General features: G+C 35.3%; 1 protein-coding gene across 1 annotated transcript in view; it reads left to right on the forward strand.

Moving 5' to 3' along the window:
- VWA3B (von Willebrand factor A domain containing 3B) overlaps window positions 1-17222 on the forward strand; it is a 74472-nt gene that overhangs the window by 40475 nt on the left and 16775 nt on the right. Inside the window, exons 18-24 of the mRNA XM_056327532.1 lie at window positions 367-542; window positions 1208-1372; window positions 2504-2543; window positions 2664-2820; window positions 7242-7360; window positions 10175-10225; window positions 12423-12639. Of these exons, the coding sequence (XP_056183507.1) occupies window positions 367-542; window positions 1208-1372; window positions 2504-2543; window positions 2664-2820; window positions 7242-7360; window positions 10175-10225; window positions 12423-12639 (925 nt within the window). The remainder of the gene's footprint in view (window positions 1-366; window positions 543-1207; window positions 1373-2503; window positions 2544-2663; window positions 2821-7241; window positions 7361-10174; window positions 10226-12422; window positions 12640-17222) is intronic.

Below are 17222 nucleotides of genomic sequence, written 5' to 3' on the forward strand. Positions count from 1 at the left end.
GTGAAAGAGAGTTATTTTCATTGCTGATGATAGGTTTATGCTTTCCCCCCAGGATTCAAAGTGGCTATTACAGAACATTCTGACCTTATTAAAAATATATGAGGGTGTTGCCTTACAAGTAATTAACATCTTTCAAATAGACTAAGAAATTACTTTTAGATAGTCTCAAAAACAAAGAATGTTTTAATTTCCTTTGAACTCCTTTGAATGCAGACTAGGATAATAGAGAAAATATTTTGCACTGTTAGAAACATTTGAAATGAGTATTTAAGTTACCAGAAAACTTCAGCATTTTTTAAACCTGTGTTATATGTTTGAAGTAATTTCTTGCTTGTTCCCTTTTTTTTTTTTGACACTTACAAGCAGTAATCACAAGCAGACACATACTGTGTCTTCTGTAACCAAACATGTTGAAGAGCTTAGTACTACTCTTAGCAGTAGGCCATGCTGTGCCTCAGAAGAGCCAGCATCGACACCACATCAGCAAATCTGGCAAACCACTGCTGACAGTCCAGCCCGAAGGAAGAAATCACTATATGCGGGTAAGACTAAAACGAACTGTAGTTGTTAGCAGGATTTATTCACTAACTTGAAAAGATTATGTGAAAAATAGCAAAAAGCATCCTTCACTGGAGGAACAAATAAAGCCTTTGATGATGTAAATAATCATATTTTGGAAATTCTGCCTTCTCTTAATTTTTTAGTTTTCAGCTGTCTTACTCATTTGGCCCAAACAGACAAATGTCTGCTTGTTTATGCTGCATCACAGGCCCTGCAATGAAAATATAACCACTTTGACAATGTTTTGAAATCTCTGTAAACATTTTTTTAACAGTAGAAATTAAACCCGTATCTCTTTTGATTCTAAACAAGTACATCATTGGCAAGAACAAAGCCCTGACCTATGCTTCACTAATTACAGCATTACTTACACTAATATTTCTCCTTACTACAGCTGTAACACTACGTTTTGAAGCATCCTTTGTATGCAGTCTGAAACCAAGTTTACCCAGCTGATGTAAAAGAAGTCTTCATCCCTGGGAAAGTACAAAGTGCAAATTAGTGCTGAAGTATTTTTGTATTTGAGGTCTTGTGTAGGCAGTCACTTAAAAATTCAGACTGGATACCAAAGGAGAACTCAAAAATCCCAGGCATGTGCTTGAGCAGTAAGTTAGCTCTTCCTTTCTTTTCCTTTCAACACCTACAGAGCAAACAAAGACGAGTCTGCTGCGAATCCTGAGCCATAGTGTGAAATCCAGGGAAGAAAGACCAGAGGAAGGAATATCTCCTGAAAAAAAGAGTTTTTCTGACAAAAAGTGTGTGACATGCACAACCACTTTCAAAGGCAAGTGGACAGAACCAGAAACTCTGGGTGGGGCAGACGATAACATTTCTCCTACTGCATTTGTAATGAACGGTGCCTCATTTGAGGCAAAACTGAGCAGACCTGCGTTACAAAGGACTGGGGCACAGGACAGTCACAGAGAGCTGGACATGTGGGAGGGTGATTGTAACAAGGTGATTGTAAACAATCCTTACAGCTGTGGCCAGACTCCTGCCAGTGCTCAAACAGTTTACAACAGCTTAGTTATATCCACGTATGTCCACGGTATGTGGCAGCTGTGATACAGCTATGCCTTAGACTGCTGAAAGGGTATCACAGTTGCTTCTTATCAACAGAATAAATAGAGCTTGGGAATCTTATTCTAATTAATAGATTGTTGTTGTGATACAGTAATTTGTAGTTATGTTCAATGTTGAGGTTAAAGCTGAGAGTGCTGGTTCTAATTCTGTGGTACCAATGTAAAAGGAGGTTGCACTTTATTAATATGCTTAGACTTGCAAAGAACATGCTCTCTGGGACAGATGCTTCTGTAGAGACAAAAATATTTCCAGCGGGGCTTAGATATACATCCATTTCTCAGTAATTCATGCAACTCTGGACTTTATGATGGTCCTCTAAGTTGTTCTAAAACCTCACCTATGCTACTTAAAGATGTTTTACTTTTTTACATTTCAACATCTTATTTTGAGTTTTTATATACCTTTTATACAGATTTTCATAGCAATATACCTTATAGTGATTAGCCACCCCTGTCCATCTCATTAGTGACAGTATTTGATGTTACATCTTGATTTGGGGAATAAATTGGTTAATCTTTCTTTTTGGGTTATAAGAAATAAATACATACAAAGTTCTTTTTTTATTATTAATTCTTTTATTCCCCACCTATTTTATGAATTTACTCGTTGATTAATTAGGTCTTGTGAGGTATGTAGTAACACTGTTACTATTGATCAAGCACCAAGAAAAGCAGGAAACGTAATTCTTATTGATTAATTTAGCGAATGAAATAGACGTTATTGTCTATTTTGTGATATCTTTGTGACACTATAATAGGCTCAAATAAAAAAAATGATGCTATTATTTGTCAGCTTGTTTATGTAAATTTTTGCATGCACAAAACCTGTGAGATAATAAAATGCACATATTTTATCTTAGATTTGAAAAAGGGGGAAGCTGTGAAAAGGACATCTAAAAGGTATGTGTGTGCATACATAGATACATCACAGAAATTATAGTTTATGTTTTTCTTTGGTCATTTTAAACTTCTCAAATGTATTTCTACCTTGAGCTACCTCTTACAGTCTCTTTCTTCTAGTTCTCTAGATATCTCTTCTGCTCTTTGGTTAAAGACCCATGGCTTGGTGGCTAGGCGACTCACCATCATGGATGCCTTAGCTCCTACAGCTGTCCCTCATGATACCAAATACATCCCAGTTCTGGACAAGCATGTGGTTTCTAAAGTATTTGATGAGGTAAAACTCTTACAATGTCTGAAAGCAAACATAAAACTTGGTACTGTTTTCAAAAGGATTTTCAATTTATTTCTATAAATGTCATAACTGCATTTTCTAGTGTTCATTGTAGATGGTTGATGTGCGCTAAATGCATAATGCATATCTGAATGTACATACATGTTTCAGTAAGAAAATAAAACTGATAGTTAATAGTATTGCAGACTTTACCCTTAAGTTTTAGAGCTATATATTTTTCTTTCACAGTTACCAGTTGATGGCAGTATGCCATCAGGTGTTCAGCAATTTCTTGAGCACCATAGCCTCTACTGATACATATTAGTTCACTGAAGTGTGTGTTTTAGGTCCATAAAGTCGTTTGGAAAACTGCTCGTACACAGTTTGTGGATTTGTGCATTCTCAAGGTTTACATGTGTCTGCTGATACCTTTTGAAAAATATTGGAATTCAGTAATTAAAATTTGATTCTGATAGGTGTAGACAATCATAGGATTGTGCAAAATTCACAATGAATTATGTATCACGAAGCTGTGATTGCCGTTCCCCTTAAAGGAAATCCATTTTGTGGCAAATTGCTCTAATTCATCTTGTGTGATGCATCCTATGAAAGTCCTATGAATACATTGTAGGGTTTTTTTAACTAATAAAACGTGTTTATTTAAGCAATACTAAAAGAAAAAGCTAAACAGCATCTGTTTAAATAATAAGGACTAAGCAAGGGTGTTGTAATAGGATGTGCTATAGGGCTAAGTAAAGTACATTTTTGTACATTTTAAAGTTTTTATGTTTGGTTTTTAAATTCAGGAATGGGTATTTTTGCTATAGGGTGGAGATTGTGGAAGCAAAAACAGATCCTCTGTTTTAGTAAAACCAAGTCAAAACCACGATCTTTAAGGATTTTTTTAAAGTATGAGATTTCTTTTTCTATGTAATAAAAAGGTGGCTTTTTGTATCAAAAGCAGCAAAAAATGTACATTTTAACATTGTAGATGTAAAATAGCCATTTGTACAACAAATTTAGATGTTCAATGATTAGAAAACTGTACAAAACAATCTAAATGATATGTCAAACAAAAGACATTTTGACTTTCGCATAACTCTTATATCTGATTCCTGAGCAGTAATTTCTTTTCCCGTGTTCTTCTGAATACAGCTACTAAGTAGAGGTCTGTCTTCCATGTTTCTAAAAGAAGACTCTTTCAAATCCTTTCCAGACAATACTGAGCCGCATTTGAACTGGTATTTACAAAAGCAGTAGTCTGTAAAACAGTGGTCTTTGAAAACAGTCAAAACTATGATTCAGCAAGTGCTATGTGTAGGTAATTTTTAATGACAGTTTATGGGAGCTTATGGTAGTCTACTTTAGGGCTGAATTAAGTTGTGTTCTCTAGAATGAAGAGCTGCTGTATAGAATCCAAACAGCGATCCGTGGGCTTTCTTTAGACTCAGGGGTATAAACACAAACCAATACCTAACTTTTACTGCTTTTTCGTACCTGCTAATCTCAATTAGTTCTATAGAGACACTCAGTTTCTCAGGCAGTGGAAAATTATTGTTCGATGTGTAGAGACATGGATTTTTCTGGATCTGAAGCAGAGTATAGAAAGGAAAGCGAAGACAGGGGTTGCACACAAGGTGGAACCAGTAGAATTTATGAGCTATGGAACCCACTCTCCCTCAAGCTTCATGCCAGCATATCAAGGAAAAGCAGAAAACAGGTTCTGAGCCTAGACATATAGCTTGAATAGGAGACATTTAAAAATTGATTAAGAATTATTCTAGTACTTCAGAATACTTCATTGAAGATAATAAATATACAGACATTTTTGCATTCTTCCTTCTGAGATCTTTGCTTTTCTGGGGATAGTATAATTTTTATTTTTGGCCTTTGCTAGCAGTGATGATGGAGTAACTATGAGCAGTTTTCTCACCTTGGAGATGCAGCAAGCAAAAGGTTTCCATGACAACTGTTCATTAACAAGAGGCTGACCTGTTGTTTTCAGTTCTGTGTGACCTGTCAGTTTCACATGAGTTACTTCAAAGAGGTTTATTCATTAAGCTACCATTCAGATTCATATCTAGAAAAAAAAAAATAAAATGGCTTGGGGGCTTGTCTAAATTAAGCTATGATGGTTCTGGAGCAAACTTTCCCTACAGAATCATGTTAGTATCTGTTGCAGATTGTGGCATCTTCAGTACAACTTTGCAAGTCATGGTGTTTTGACTCAGTGCTTTGCTCTAAAGAATCAAGTTCAGATTCAGCCAACAAAAACATCTTTGTTTGGTCTAAAATAAAGATTTTTCTAGGGCTATCGTACTTTGGTTTTGTCTTTAAAATTCTGAAATTTTGGTTTAGAAAGAAAAGCCATTTTGAAACAAGTGAATTATTTTGATATGAAAGTTTAAGTATTTAATTTAGAAAATGACAAAACATTTTGGCACTAAAAAGCTTCCCTGTGATTTCTTTCAGCTGAATCTGTCAAATTTCACTTGACTTCATGAGCAGTTTTCATTGCTTTCAAAGTATGCATAATATTTCAAGCTTACTATTCGCTAAGAACACATGCCATTCTGGTTTTATTCTTCAGTATGGTAATTATGTGTTTATGTTTCTGTCCCTCATTTTCTATTCAAAGCAGTTTATAAACTGTATTAAATATTCATTTCTGAAATGATGCTGTTTGTACTTAGAGCTACTCTGGCAATTTGTAAGGGAATGTGAGAGAGGGCTTCTACATGGTGAAGCCCTGCTGAATTTTCATTAACTTGGTTTGAGTAGCAGAGCAGACGACAACCATGGCAGTACGGAACTGGAAGAGGGTGCTCTCAGCTCCTTGCCTTTCAGCTTTCAGACTCCACCTGGAAATGACAGGTAGCCAGATTTCATGTCTCACAGTTCTGTGCAGAGATTTACATCATCTGTCTCTGGCAAGATACCTCACTGACATGTTCCCATTAACTTTAGCATCCAAATGATCTTAAGATGAATTTAATATTAGGAGCTTTGATGTGGTCTGCCAGTGATGTGACACAGATTTATTAATCAGAGTGAAGATGTCCTCAGAAAGAGAGGGGAATATAAAGTCACACTGCTGCTCCTGGAAAAATGGTCATGCAACAGTAATTCAGAATCCAGCTAGCTGTGATGATTCAAACACAAATAAAACATCAATGGAAAATGCTCAAATGCTCTCAGAGGAGTCTTTTTATTGGATTTTTTTCTGATTGCTGGCCTTATTCCCCCAACAGGAAGTTTTAGTTGTATTTTAATTGAACCTCATCTGTCTTTTTGTCATCTATATCCGGATCTCAGACAGGTACTTGGAGAAGTGTCCCACTTAACCATATGTGTTGAAGAGTAACATTCTCCATCTTCTCCATTTCTTTCTTGGATTTTTTCTGTTTTTAATCATCTTTGGAGTATTGATGTATAAAATACCTTTTCCTATACAAAATACTGAGTAATTTAAGAGGCTGAAGGATGGTGAGACTTTGGACTGAGAGGTGGGAAGGCATCTTTTCTCTTCTCTGTCATTCTTTTCTACCCTTTTCTCTGCTTTTGAATATCCACTTGTAAATGTATGACTTTCTGTTTAATAATGAAGTTGAGTTATGTAGATGCTGTATTGTGAGATTTGAAAGGTATTGATGTTGCTGATCTGACCAACCTGTTTGGGTTCCTAAGCCTTATTGTGGTTAATTAAGACTAGTTTTATATTTATATATAAATATAAATTTCTTAATATAAATATATATTATATATTCATAAATATTTTAACAAATAAATAAATAAAACTATATAAGTATAAATACACAATAAACAATTATAAGTGTAAATATTTATATTTATATAAAACTCACTATAATTAAGTGAGCAATCTCTAACCTTGTTTACCTTTTGGTGATCAATGTGATAGTGAAAAATGTCTCTCTCCATCTTTAGCACTCCAGTTCTTTAGACAATATCGTCCTTTAGAATAAGAGCTTAAATATATTTAAATAAGTAACTATCACACCTGTATGCTAGAATTAGATGCTAGTAGGTATAAGAGAGTGTTGTTTTAAAGCAACACAAGCTGGAAGATGGTCATGCTCTAGACATGCTTGTCTCCTTTCTGACCTACCCTTCTATTATTTGAGTTGTTTGAAAGTACTGATTTAGTTAGAATCAACTAGTAGTTAGCGACCTTAATTTGCAATTTCTGCATAAAAGGATTGTTTCATTTCAGAAGATTTTATTAACAGGCTGGAAAATAAGTCTTACTTCTGACACTTTGGGGCTCTCAGATCTTTCTTTCTGCAGCCTTCCAGTGTTCCTTCTGGCTGTTCTGATCCTTGGACATGGACTCATGGGCATTCAGTTACTCTGGTGGAAGAAAAGTTGTATGATAAATGAAGTCTTTGTCTTTTATTTTGTAATAGATGTTACCATTGGCCCAGGTTAGCAATGACAAGAAGCGGATCAAGCTAATTAATCCTCAGGCAGTGAATCTTGATGCCTATAAAGACAAGCTGGAAGAAGCAATTAAATCCTATGAAAGGCAAGTCTACTTATCAGAAATTCATCATGTTTTCAGTCTAATTTAAGATTTTTCTTATGTAGTGGGTAATTGCTCACACACACTTTACTCAATACTGGTAATTCTGCACATTAACACACTTTAATCCACCATCAACCTGCAGGAGAAATGTTTATTTGCTTAAAAAAAAAGCAGAATGAAAGAAGGTGGTCATGGGAAAAAAAAACCAAACCAGGTAAAGGAGATAATAAGTAACATATTTTTATATTCATATTTCTTCAATGAGAAAAAAAAATATCTTTTACTTTCTTGGAATAAACCTGACAACAACAATCCATGGGGAGGAATCTCCCCTAAACAGTGCTAGCCAGACTTTTAACTTACAGTTAAGCTCCTAAATCCATAGACTGAGTTTTAAATTAGTAGCCTGCTTTTTGCTGCCAGCTGCCTAGCACTTAACTATGGATGCAAGAATGTAACTGAGGCACCTATAAGATATTGATAATTTAATTATTTTTTGCTTGAGAGAGATGTGTTGTGCTTATTAATTAAATGTTGGTAAAAGCACATCAGAAGTAAACAGGACAAAGCTATTTAATCTCTAAGATATTTCTTTCCTTGATTTAAGATTTGCATTTTTTTTTGAAGTAATGCAATTATTTGACTGCTAATGTTGTTCAGTAACCTTAAGAGACCTTCAACTAGAACTGTTTTAATAAATAACTTTTTCAGAAAGTATTCTAATAACATGTACAGATGTAATTGTTTTTTATGACCACAAAACCCTTGATGTCAAGTGTTTAGTCTTTGTTTTTTGATTAATGCCACTGAGGCCCTTTAAATTTTTTCCCCCTCTGTAGCTCTGTGATCATACCAGTTCTTTTTAAAGCATGTAATAGTTCTGTTTTTCATTCCCATTTCCTATTTCTAAATGTATCCATCTTTTGAAGTAAACATCAAGAATTATGATTTACAAATGCTGCTTGCTTTGTCTAATATTAATGTAATCCAGTGAATAAAATTCTGTTGGGTTTGTGCGTTGTGTCACTGAGACAATGTTATTTTTATGAGGCTGACGATGAACTCAGAAATCTGGACTTGTCAATCGTTTTGATAGAAGGTTCAAGTCATGTATTTTTGATGATGACTTCTGAATAAAACTTCAAGTTTTTCATTGCTGTGCCATACTGTTGAATATTTTACATTTATTGGAGGGAAAGAAGAGGTTTTTTCTGGTTAAATTCTGATGATCTTCTACTGACAGCATTTTCAGTCTCCCTAAAACTTTGGTGATTGGGACTACTGTTTACTTACGTTTGCCCATAGAGGTCAATGAATCAGTGTATTTACAATAGTAAGATGGAGCCCCCAACTTCTGTGAAAAAGGTATATAGAAGAGTGATCTGCCTGAAGATCCTTACAGTTGACAGTGTAAAAAGGAGTTCTCATTGCTTTTCCTCTACATGTGATAGAAAACCCAGTCAAATTTATTTTGTTCTAAATGCCACAATGCTTTTCCAGTAAATTGAATTTGCAAAGGCTGCAGTTCAGCTTTGTGAATAGTGACTAGTCACAAATGTATTCTGACATCTATAGATGAGACAATACATCAAGGCATGCAGGTTTCAAGAACAGAAACAAGCATGACAATAGCTTCCCCACATGTCAATTGACCTTAGCATCAGATTTAGAGGGAGAAAAGGAGTGAGGGCAGAAATTTTGTGCTCTGACAAAAAGAATATCCAGTACTGAAGGAGAAAAATGCTGGAAGCTTCAAACTGTGTATGATCTTGTATAGCCAGAAGCTTTTACAACTGAGTTAGTTATGAGTGTGCACATTTAGGAGTATGAAATAGGCAGTGGAGCATGCTGAGACTGCAGATTATAATGAACGAAGTAATTTACATTCTAAAAATGCTGGGATTTGGTTTCTAGTAGATAGAATGAATCACCGAGAAATTCATATTAAAAATCTGGTGTTAATGGGCTTTTTTGTACATGTGGCAGTAAATCTGGCAAGACTGTTAAAAGTCTAATGGTTACAATCTGAATTTTTCCTAATAATAAATTTGTTCTTTTATTTCCAAAGTAAGTTTGGAAATTTTTCTAGAATTACACCGATTAGGATCATTGGTAGAGGTTTATTTCTATAGTGTGAAATGAAGTAATTGAGTGATGCCTTAATTGTTTGAGATGTTATTAGAGACAACTCTGTGCTAGAATACCTAATAAGAGTTTATAATTGATGTCGAAAAAGCAAAAGCAGAATGTTTAGTGGTGCTTTTAAAAGATCTCAGAACTGCATTACTTTGAGATAATCTGTTTTCCTGACAATAGTTTTTCTTCATAGCCAGAGTTTAATGAAGTAGAAACCTGAATGGTACAACTGAGGGGTTATCATAGCAGGAAAAAAAAAAAAAAATTAGCAGTGCTCTCCATGTGTCTTCAGGCTACAGTTTTCTGAAACTGTTTAATTGGAGAAACTATGCTTATCTCACTGGCATTTAATCAGTGTTGTTATTTGATTTAGCTTGCTGGTGCTGAAGCGAACCATCCATAGAAAATCCTGGCAGGAAGCAGCAGCGATTGCCATTAATCCTTCTATGACCCTGAAACAGTCATGCTGCTACTTGATGAAGGATGCTGTTTTTCCATCTACTCTTGCAGTTGATAATTTCATAGCTGAATGATAAGGACACAATCTGATGATACAGTGCTCTTGGAATACAAATCAGTGCAGTTATCTTCAGAAACAGTGTTTATTTGGTAGTTTTGAGATGATCAGATGCACAAGGAACTGTATGCCCTCAAAAACTGCTTTGCTTTCTTTAATAGGCGCCTAAACCTAGTGATTTGGAGAGCACTATCTCAGGAGGAAAAGGACAAGTAAGCTATCACCTTTTGGTTTTCCTACTTACCTCTGAAAGGCTGGTCATAAATATTTGATACTTTTTAATCACTATTTCAACAAACTGGTTTTATTTTCAAATATTTCATAACTATACCCGGCTTTCAAAAATATATATGTGATACAGAGCAATATTAAAATCTGGACATCCTTCCTGCAGTGCTGATTTTTTTCTAAAGGAAAGAACTTGCATTCCATTTGTGTGGTGCTGCTCTATTCTTAACCAGTGTCAAGTGGCAGGGCTGGGGCGGGGGGCAGCATGTTGTTACCTTTGGCATCAAGGTAAATCTCTCATCCAGTAAAAAGCACTTCAGTGGCTGGTCTGTAAAGGTATAATAAACACCGCTACAGCATGTGCTGGAACTGTGTATCACACTGGAAGTTTGTACTGCTGTAACTAGCTTATTTCTGTATATTGATTTAGAAAACTAGTGACTGTATAGACAGGACTGACATCAGTGAGGTTAGCATCTGTTTACTTCAGAGAATAAAGTGAAGATCAATTAATGAAAAGTGAATGAGCATGAAATATTCCTAGGCAGTAAAATGGGCATGAAAACTAGAATGCTTTTAAGAAGACTTAAGCTAATGAGCAAAAAATACAGTTCTATCATTGATAAGGAGAACTAAAACCCAGTTCTGGTGCAGAAAGGAAGCGAAGGCTGTTAAACAAAAGAACAGCATATAATTAAAAAGAAGGAAATAGATGTCTGTTGAGAAACAATGAGTTTTAGAGTATAGAAAATTGACAGGGTGGTATCCAAAATATTTTATTGTTGGTAACATATGACCTATTATGTATATAATGAAAAAAAAGTCCCAGCAATTGTACAGTCTGTTGCTAGAGGGTCATATTAACTTTTTTAATACTGATGCATAGAAATGGAAATATTTGATCTATTTATCTTATAAATTTAAAATTTGTTTGGTCATGTTCATGTATTACAAAAAGATGACAACATACTTTCAAAACTGGTGATCTGGAAGGAGACAGTAATAAACAAAGTCTGCTAACTTGGTCACAGGGGTCCTGAAACAATCGGTTGAGGAGCTTTCTGGTTCATTAGTGTGTGTTAAAATGTTATCTCAGCTACTAGGGAGATTCAAATTTACTAGAGAATTGGTAATATTGTGCTTGTGTTCAAAACAGTTGAGAGATCCAACTCAGGAGATAAGTTAACTTGACACTGATTATAAATTAATAATGAATTCAGTTAATACAGAACAAAATCTAGGTAAATAACTATACCATTCATGTTAATTTCAATACAAAGCAGTTCCTAGAGGAGTAGAGAGATAAGCAGTGACAAAGAGTAGAGCAAGATGGTAGACATCACCGTAGTTGCATGTGTTGGTTAGACAGACACTTAAATACTCTCCCCCGTTCTAGGTTTCATGGTTGTTTTTTAATGTTGGCAAAGCTGTACAGAAGACCTATAAAGAGCTACTTTCTGAGTACTAAAAAGAAGTATGTTATTTCCAATTGGACATGTGAAGAATTCTACCTGTTCTGGATTTTGGAGGGTTCAGTTTGTCTCTGTTTATTGACAAGATGACTGTATCTAATTCATCTTTTGGTTTATAAGTACCTTCAGGGTGTAGCTTCAAATTGGCTCTCTAGTCTAGTGGACACTGACATAATCTGAACCATGGATGGGAGCAAAGTCCAGATCACTGAGTGAAATTGAGCAGTGCAGGACTGACAGAGGAATAAACAGCAGGAGAGTATCTCTTTATGCAACCAGACAAGACTGATGTAGCAAATCAGGCCAATTAGTAGGTGTCTGGTGCCATTTTATGTTGTCTAGATGCTTGCCATTTCATCCTAGCTGCTGCTCCAGAAGGGCCAGGGATTTCCACAATTTCTCAGTTGTATCTGCAAGTTCCTTATCGATGCCTTACGTATTCTAGGACCTCTAAATTGGCACCAAACATCTACGCCCAGCCAGGTGAATTGCCATGTAGGTGTCTTTCTCTGAGATACGGTTAAGCCAGATGTGATTGTTTGACTGAACGCAACAGTAGCTGGATGAAACACAAGAAGATAGACTGGGTGAAGCTGGTTTTTTTTTTCTGCCTTTGTGCTTAGGGATTCTGTTTGTAAAGTACTGCTAAAATTAAAATTTTTCCTACTTGTAATCACAAATCTTTTAAATTGTATTTTATTTTTTTAAGATTTAAGGAGGATGGGCCAGTCCAATATATGCAGCATAAAAAAGCTTTGCTGGAGGCTTTAGAGAATTTGGGATGGCCAATTTCCTATGAAGATGTGGTATTGTTAGAAGATGAGATACTGGCAGCATTAAAATATATACAACAAGCCTCTGATCTTCAGGAAGCTGTCAAAAAGGAAACTGAGAAAAGCTCAGAGTCACACATGAACAACAAAAAGGTAATAGATTGGAAGGGATTTTTTTCTCTTCAGTATGTGCTTCTGGAATAATTTTGTTATATGATTATAGTATGGCATGTTACCTACCATCATAAAGTAGGCATTTAGTGTGATGCTAAATTAGCGTGATACAAATGGATAGAGGAAAGAAGGTAGTTAAAAAGAGAGCAAGCCTTCAATGATTTTTTTTAAGTACTGGGGAAGCAGAAGTTCTGAAGATGAGAAAAACACAGAAATTGAGCCGCGTCTCAGAAACAATTCTGAGCAAAGTGTCTTTATCTCCTCTGCACTGACAGCAGAGGTATATACGAAAGAAGAGAAAGAAGAGATATATTAAAGGCAATTATGACATAAGATTTGTGGTTGGGTTAATATCTGATAAACGGGACTAAAAGGTCTTGCAATGTTGGAGTAATTCACTGTAATTTTCTGTGGTATCTTTATTGTAAGAGAAAAGATGAAGAGGTTGGATTCAGCTTCATATTCAGACCCTAAAATTTAGCTGTCCATAAAATGTAGGCATACATGAACTGATGGCTAATCTCACAGTGTTGAATGGCATCAGTGGCATCTGGAGCTCATTCTGAAATAGATACCTACTTCTGGAGAGCCAGAGTGCTCTCTCTACACCATTAATAGATTAGCAGAAAGCAGTCTAGCCACTCTGATACTGTGATTGAAGTTGCTGATTTTTGATCAATATAATCCCTCAGATGAAATTTTGATTTTACTTGGATTACTATTGAAAGATTAAATGAAATGCATACAGAAATATGTGAAGCAATAAGTATAAAAATAAGGCTAAGAAATTATTTTAGGCTGTCCTATTGGGAGAGAGAATATACTTTTTCATTTTAGCTTTTTCTGTGGTGATATATATGGTTAGAAAACATACCTTAGGTCACAATGATGTATTCTCCTATTATTATTTTTGCTCTTTCAGAACATTCTTGAAAATGAATTGATTCTACCTTAATGGTTTTACTGTCAGGATATGAGTGTGAATTCTGAGGGAAATGATAAACAGACTTTTAAGTTTTTAGAAGCGATTGAATCTTCCCTAATAGAAAGGTTTCTGTATACACTATTGATGCTTTGAAATTCAAAGTACTTCCCTCTGAAAAAAACCAAGCCATTTCTCTTATTTGTTTTCATTTTTTTTCATCTAAAAGCTTCAGCAAACAATACCTCACTGGGAGTGCTGCTGCCTCTAGAGAGCGGCAGTCTAGGTAGAGTAGTGCTATGATAATATTAAATTAAGCTTTCCAGGAAATTAACAAGAAAGAAAATATTTTCTCAGACCTCTAAGTTCTAACGGAAAATAAGTAAAAACAAACGGAGAATTAATCGTAAAGCTGATATATTAATATATTAATTTTCTTGTTCATTGTTTTATATCATTGAGTGAGGGAAACTACTCTTTGAACTTGAAGGTGTGATTGGCCTAGTTACAGTGAATGCTGAGGAAAGTCCTCTTCTTTGTATTATGTAGGAAAAATAATCAAATGACCATAATAGTTCTTTTTTGCCCTGACATATGCATGTAGATGTATACAAATGTATATATACACACACACAAATACATCATTTTGAAGGGGTAAGCTAAGTGAAACTCAAATAAGCACAGTACAAACCTATACTGTGACTTCTCAGCAATGAATGGAAATGTACAATTAGAATTTACAACTGTAAATTATGCCACGTATCCATATTCTCTGCTCACCAGAGTATACCAAAAATCTTTTATTTGATATTCCTTGACTGAGATATACCTCTCATTTCACCAAGATCAACAACAGTTTTCATGATGAGCTGTGGCTTTTTACATACTATGACATAAGTTATACAAAATTATTTGTGTTAAATTGAACAGAATATATTACGATAGCACAGGCCATGTATGAAAATAAGTGATTATGGAAAGGATCATATTCATTCAGTTTTCTGTGGCTTTTAAGGATTTTTTTCCGTTAACACTGTACATTTGGAAACATTTTAATGTCTTCAAAAACCAGATGATCTTGATTAATTTTACTTCAGTCTGAAAATATTAGATTGTTAATACATTTCTTTGGACTATTGATTTACCTCTGGCATATAATGTCCCAATGCAAGAGCAGCGGAAGCATGTTCATGTTTCATCTGGTGACTGTAATTTTACTGTTGCTTTGAAACAACCAATGTGTGCTCTCAGACACATGTGATTAACATTGTGCAATCACTTATCCTGAGTCAACCTGCTTTAGGAGCCTAATCACAGCACCATCCTCAGTAATTGCTAATCTGCAACTGAAAGGCTTTAAGAGTGAGAAGCAGAAATGCAGATGCAATTAAGAGTTCTGTTTATGTGGTTGAAAAAACAGTGGAAAAAAAAACCCAGAAAAAAAATGGGGAGCCTTTTGAAAATGCAGTCAGAGATTTTTCCAACTGTGATGTCTCTCTACAAAATGGGTATAAAAAAATAAACTGTCAGCTGAAATATATTGCATGAAGGAAATAGCTGATACGGCACTGAATGAAAATTGTCATTGTGAGATGGTAGAAAAATCACAATTATCCTGGAAGTCTATTCAACAAAGCAGACTTTTAATTTTTTTGTTAATTTTCTTTCACTAAATTCAATATAAAATCCACTTTTAAGGTTTCCTATTTATCTACACAAATTCTTAAAAGGTTTAGTAATCCTTTTTGGATGTTCTTGCTATGGGAGCTTGTTGTTTAAGCCTGCAACTGAATTGATGGTCTGGTTATCCTCCCTGTGTGCTCTGACATTCTCTAGGAGTTGTGTTCAGGCTGCTATGTTTGTACATGCCTGTCAAAGGTAGGGTATGCCAGTGCCATGTTGGAAGAGGATGAAGTAGACCTTCATCTGCAAAGGGCCTTGAGATGACTGAAGACCTCTAGTGAGGCAAGAAGCAAATGCCTTGGGAAATGAGCCAACACATTTAGCTGTTATCAGGCAAAATATGAAACACTGAACACTGATGATTGCCTAATTGGAGGGCTAATTGTGGACTGTATTTTACTCTGTTTACTCAGTTCCTTTTGCTGTACAGTTTAAGCATGGGTTGACAAAAATCTTTCTCTTCAGTCTGGCACTCAGCTTTCATCTAAAGATGTTAAAAATGAGGAATGTATCATTTACTTTAGCTTTTTCTAAGAAGTAACTGCTTTGACTTAAAATACTGTTTCTGTTTTCTATTTTGAAATTGTCAGGCAAACAGTCAGCCATAATTTTTTATTAGGTTTTTTTTCTCACTGAATTATAAAGCTGTTTACAACATGATGTCACCTGGTAAAAGGAATTATTTAGGATCCCCTACCCACTTCTCTAATATTAGACAACCTCAGGCATACTGAAGTCATGGTATTACTGTTCTCCAAGCGTGATAGCTTCCAGGACAGTTGGGTGTGTTCGATTAACGGCTGTAACATTTTCATGTAAAGTATTTTTCCCCCCAGTGTTATAATCTGGCCTTTGAGAGTGATGGAGAACATTTCCTCTCATACTAAATATTTCTGTTTCTGCATGTGAATGGACTTCATATTCTGCAGAGAAATAAAGCTGCATTCATTACTAAGGATTAACTCTCATTAAGAACATACTTCTAAAAGTACTGTGTTTCCCTTAGGATGAGCTGGAACGTGGAAGGCTTATGCTTGTTTGTGACCCTGCTGAATGGTCACCATGTGATTAAAAATAACTTAAAAGAGTTAATAAGCATAATGTGTTTTGTAAAGCATGTTTATTTGGGTGGAAAGGGACCTCTAGTGGCTTGCTGAGTCTTGTTCTTTCTGAAAAATATATTTCATGTACAATTGATTTAATTATTCCTAATTAAATATTTATAGCTGAGATTTGATTATTTACAAGAATGGAAATTCTGAATCTCCCTTGGAAGTTTCTTCTATTTCCTGCTGTCCTATTTCTTACACTCCTCATTCTTCCTCACTGTTTAAGGATCACTGATTGATGTCTGTTGATACCTTTTTTTGCATTCATGTGTTTCCTAAACAGTTTGGCATCTGCTGCCTTTGTTCTTCTGTCTCTTTAGGGAGATAAGTGAAAACAAACATCCCAAATAGCACAATAACAACAATGTTGTAACTACCTAGAAATGTTTGGTCAAGTTTTCTATTGTTATCAGTGAAGTAACCTGCTGGACAGAGGGTGTGTAGCTTTGAAAAGTTAGGCTCTCTTATAAAAAGGAACTGTGTTTTGCAGAAAATGGCCTTGTTGGCACTGACAGCCTGGGAAAATCAGTGGTTGGTTGGCTCTGGAGGTGTCAGGATTGTGAAAAGCCAGTCAGAGCCAAGATACATGGAGAGCTGTGGATAGTCTTCCTATCCATTCTCACTTATAGTAGGAAAGTACAGAACCTAATCTCTTTGAAAGGGAATTTAAAAATGCAGCATGTATTGGCAGACATAAACAAAGTCTTCTTCACCTCATGTGGTTTAATGCATTGTCTTCAACAGAAGAAGAGCTAAACAGGGTGAAAATCCCTGAGAACCAGGTGGGGCTCTTTTATAATAAAAATACTGGAGAATGCTATCCAAGAAATGGGCACTCTGACAGTGTG

The sequence above is a fragment of the Falco biarmicus genome, chromosome 2, assembly GCF_023638135.1.
Source record: "Falco biarmicus isolate bFalBia1 chromosome 2, bFalBia1.pri, whole genome shotgun sequence".
In the NCBI taxonomy this organism is placed as follows: Eukaryota; Metazoa; Chordata; class Aves; order Falconiformes; family Falconidae; genus Falco; species Falco biarmicus.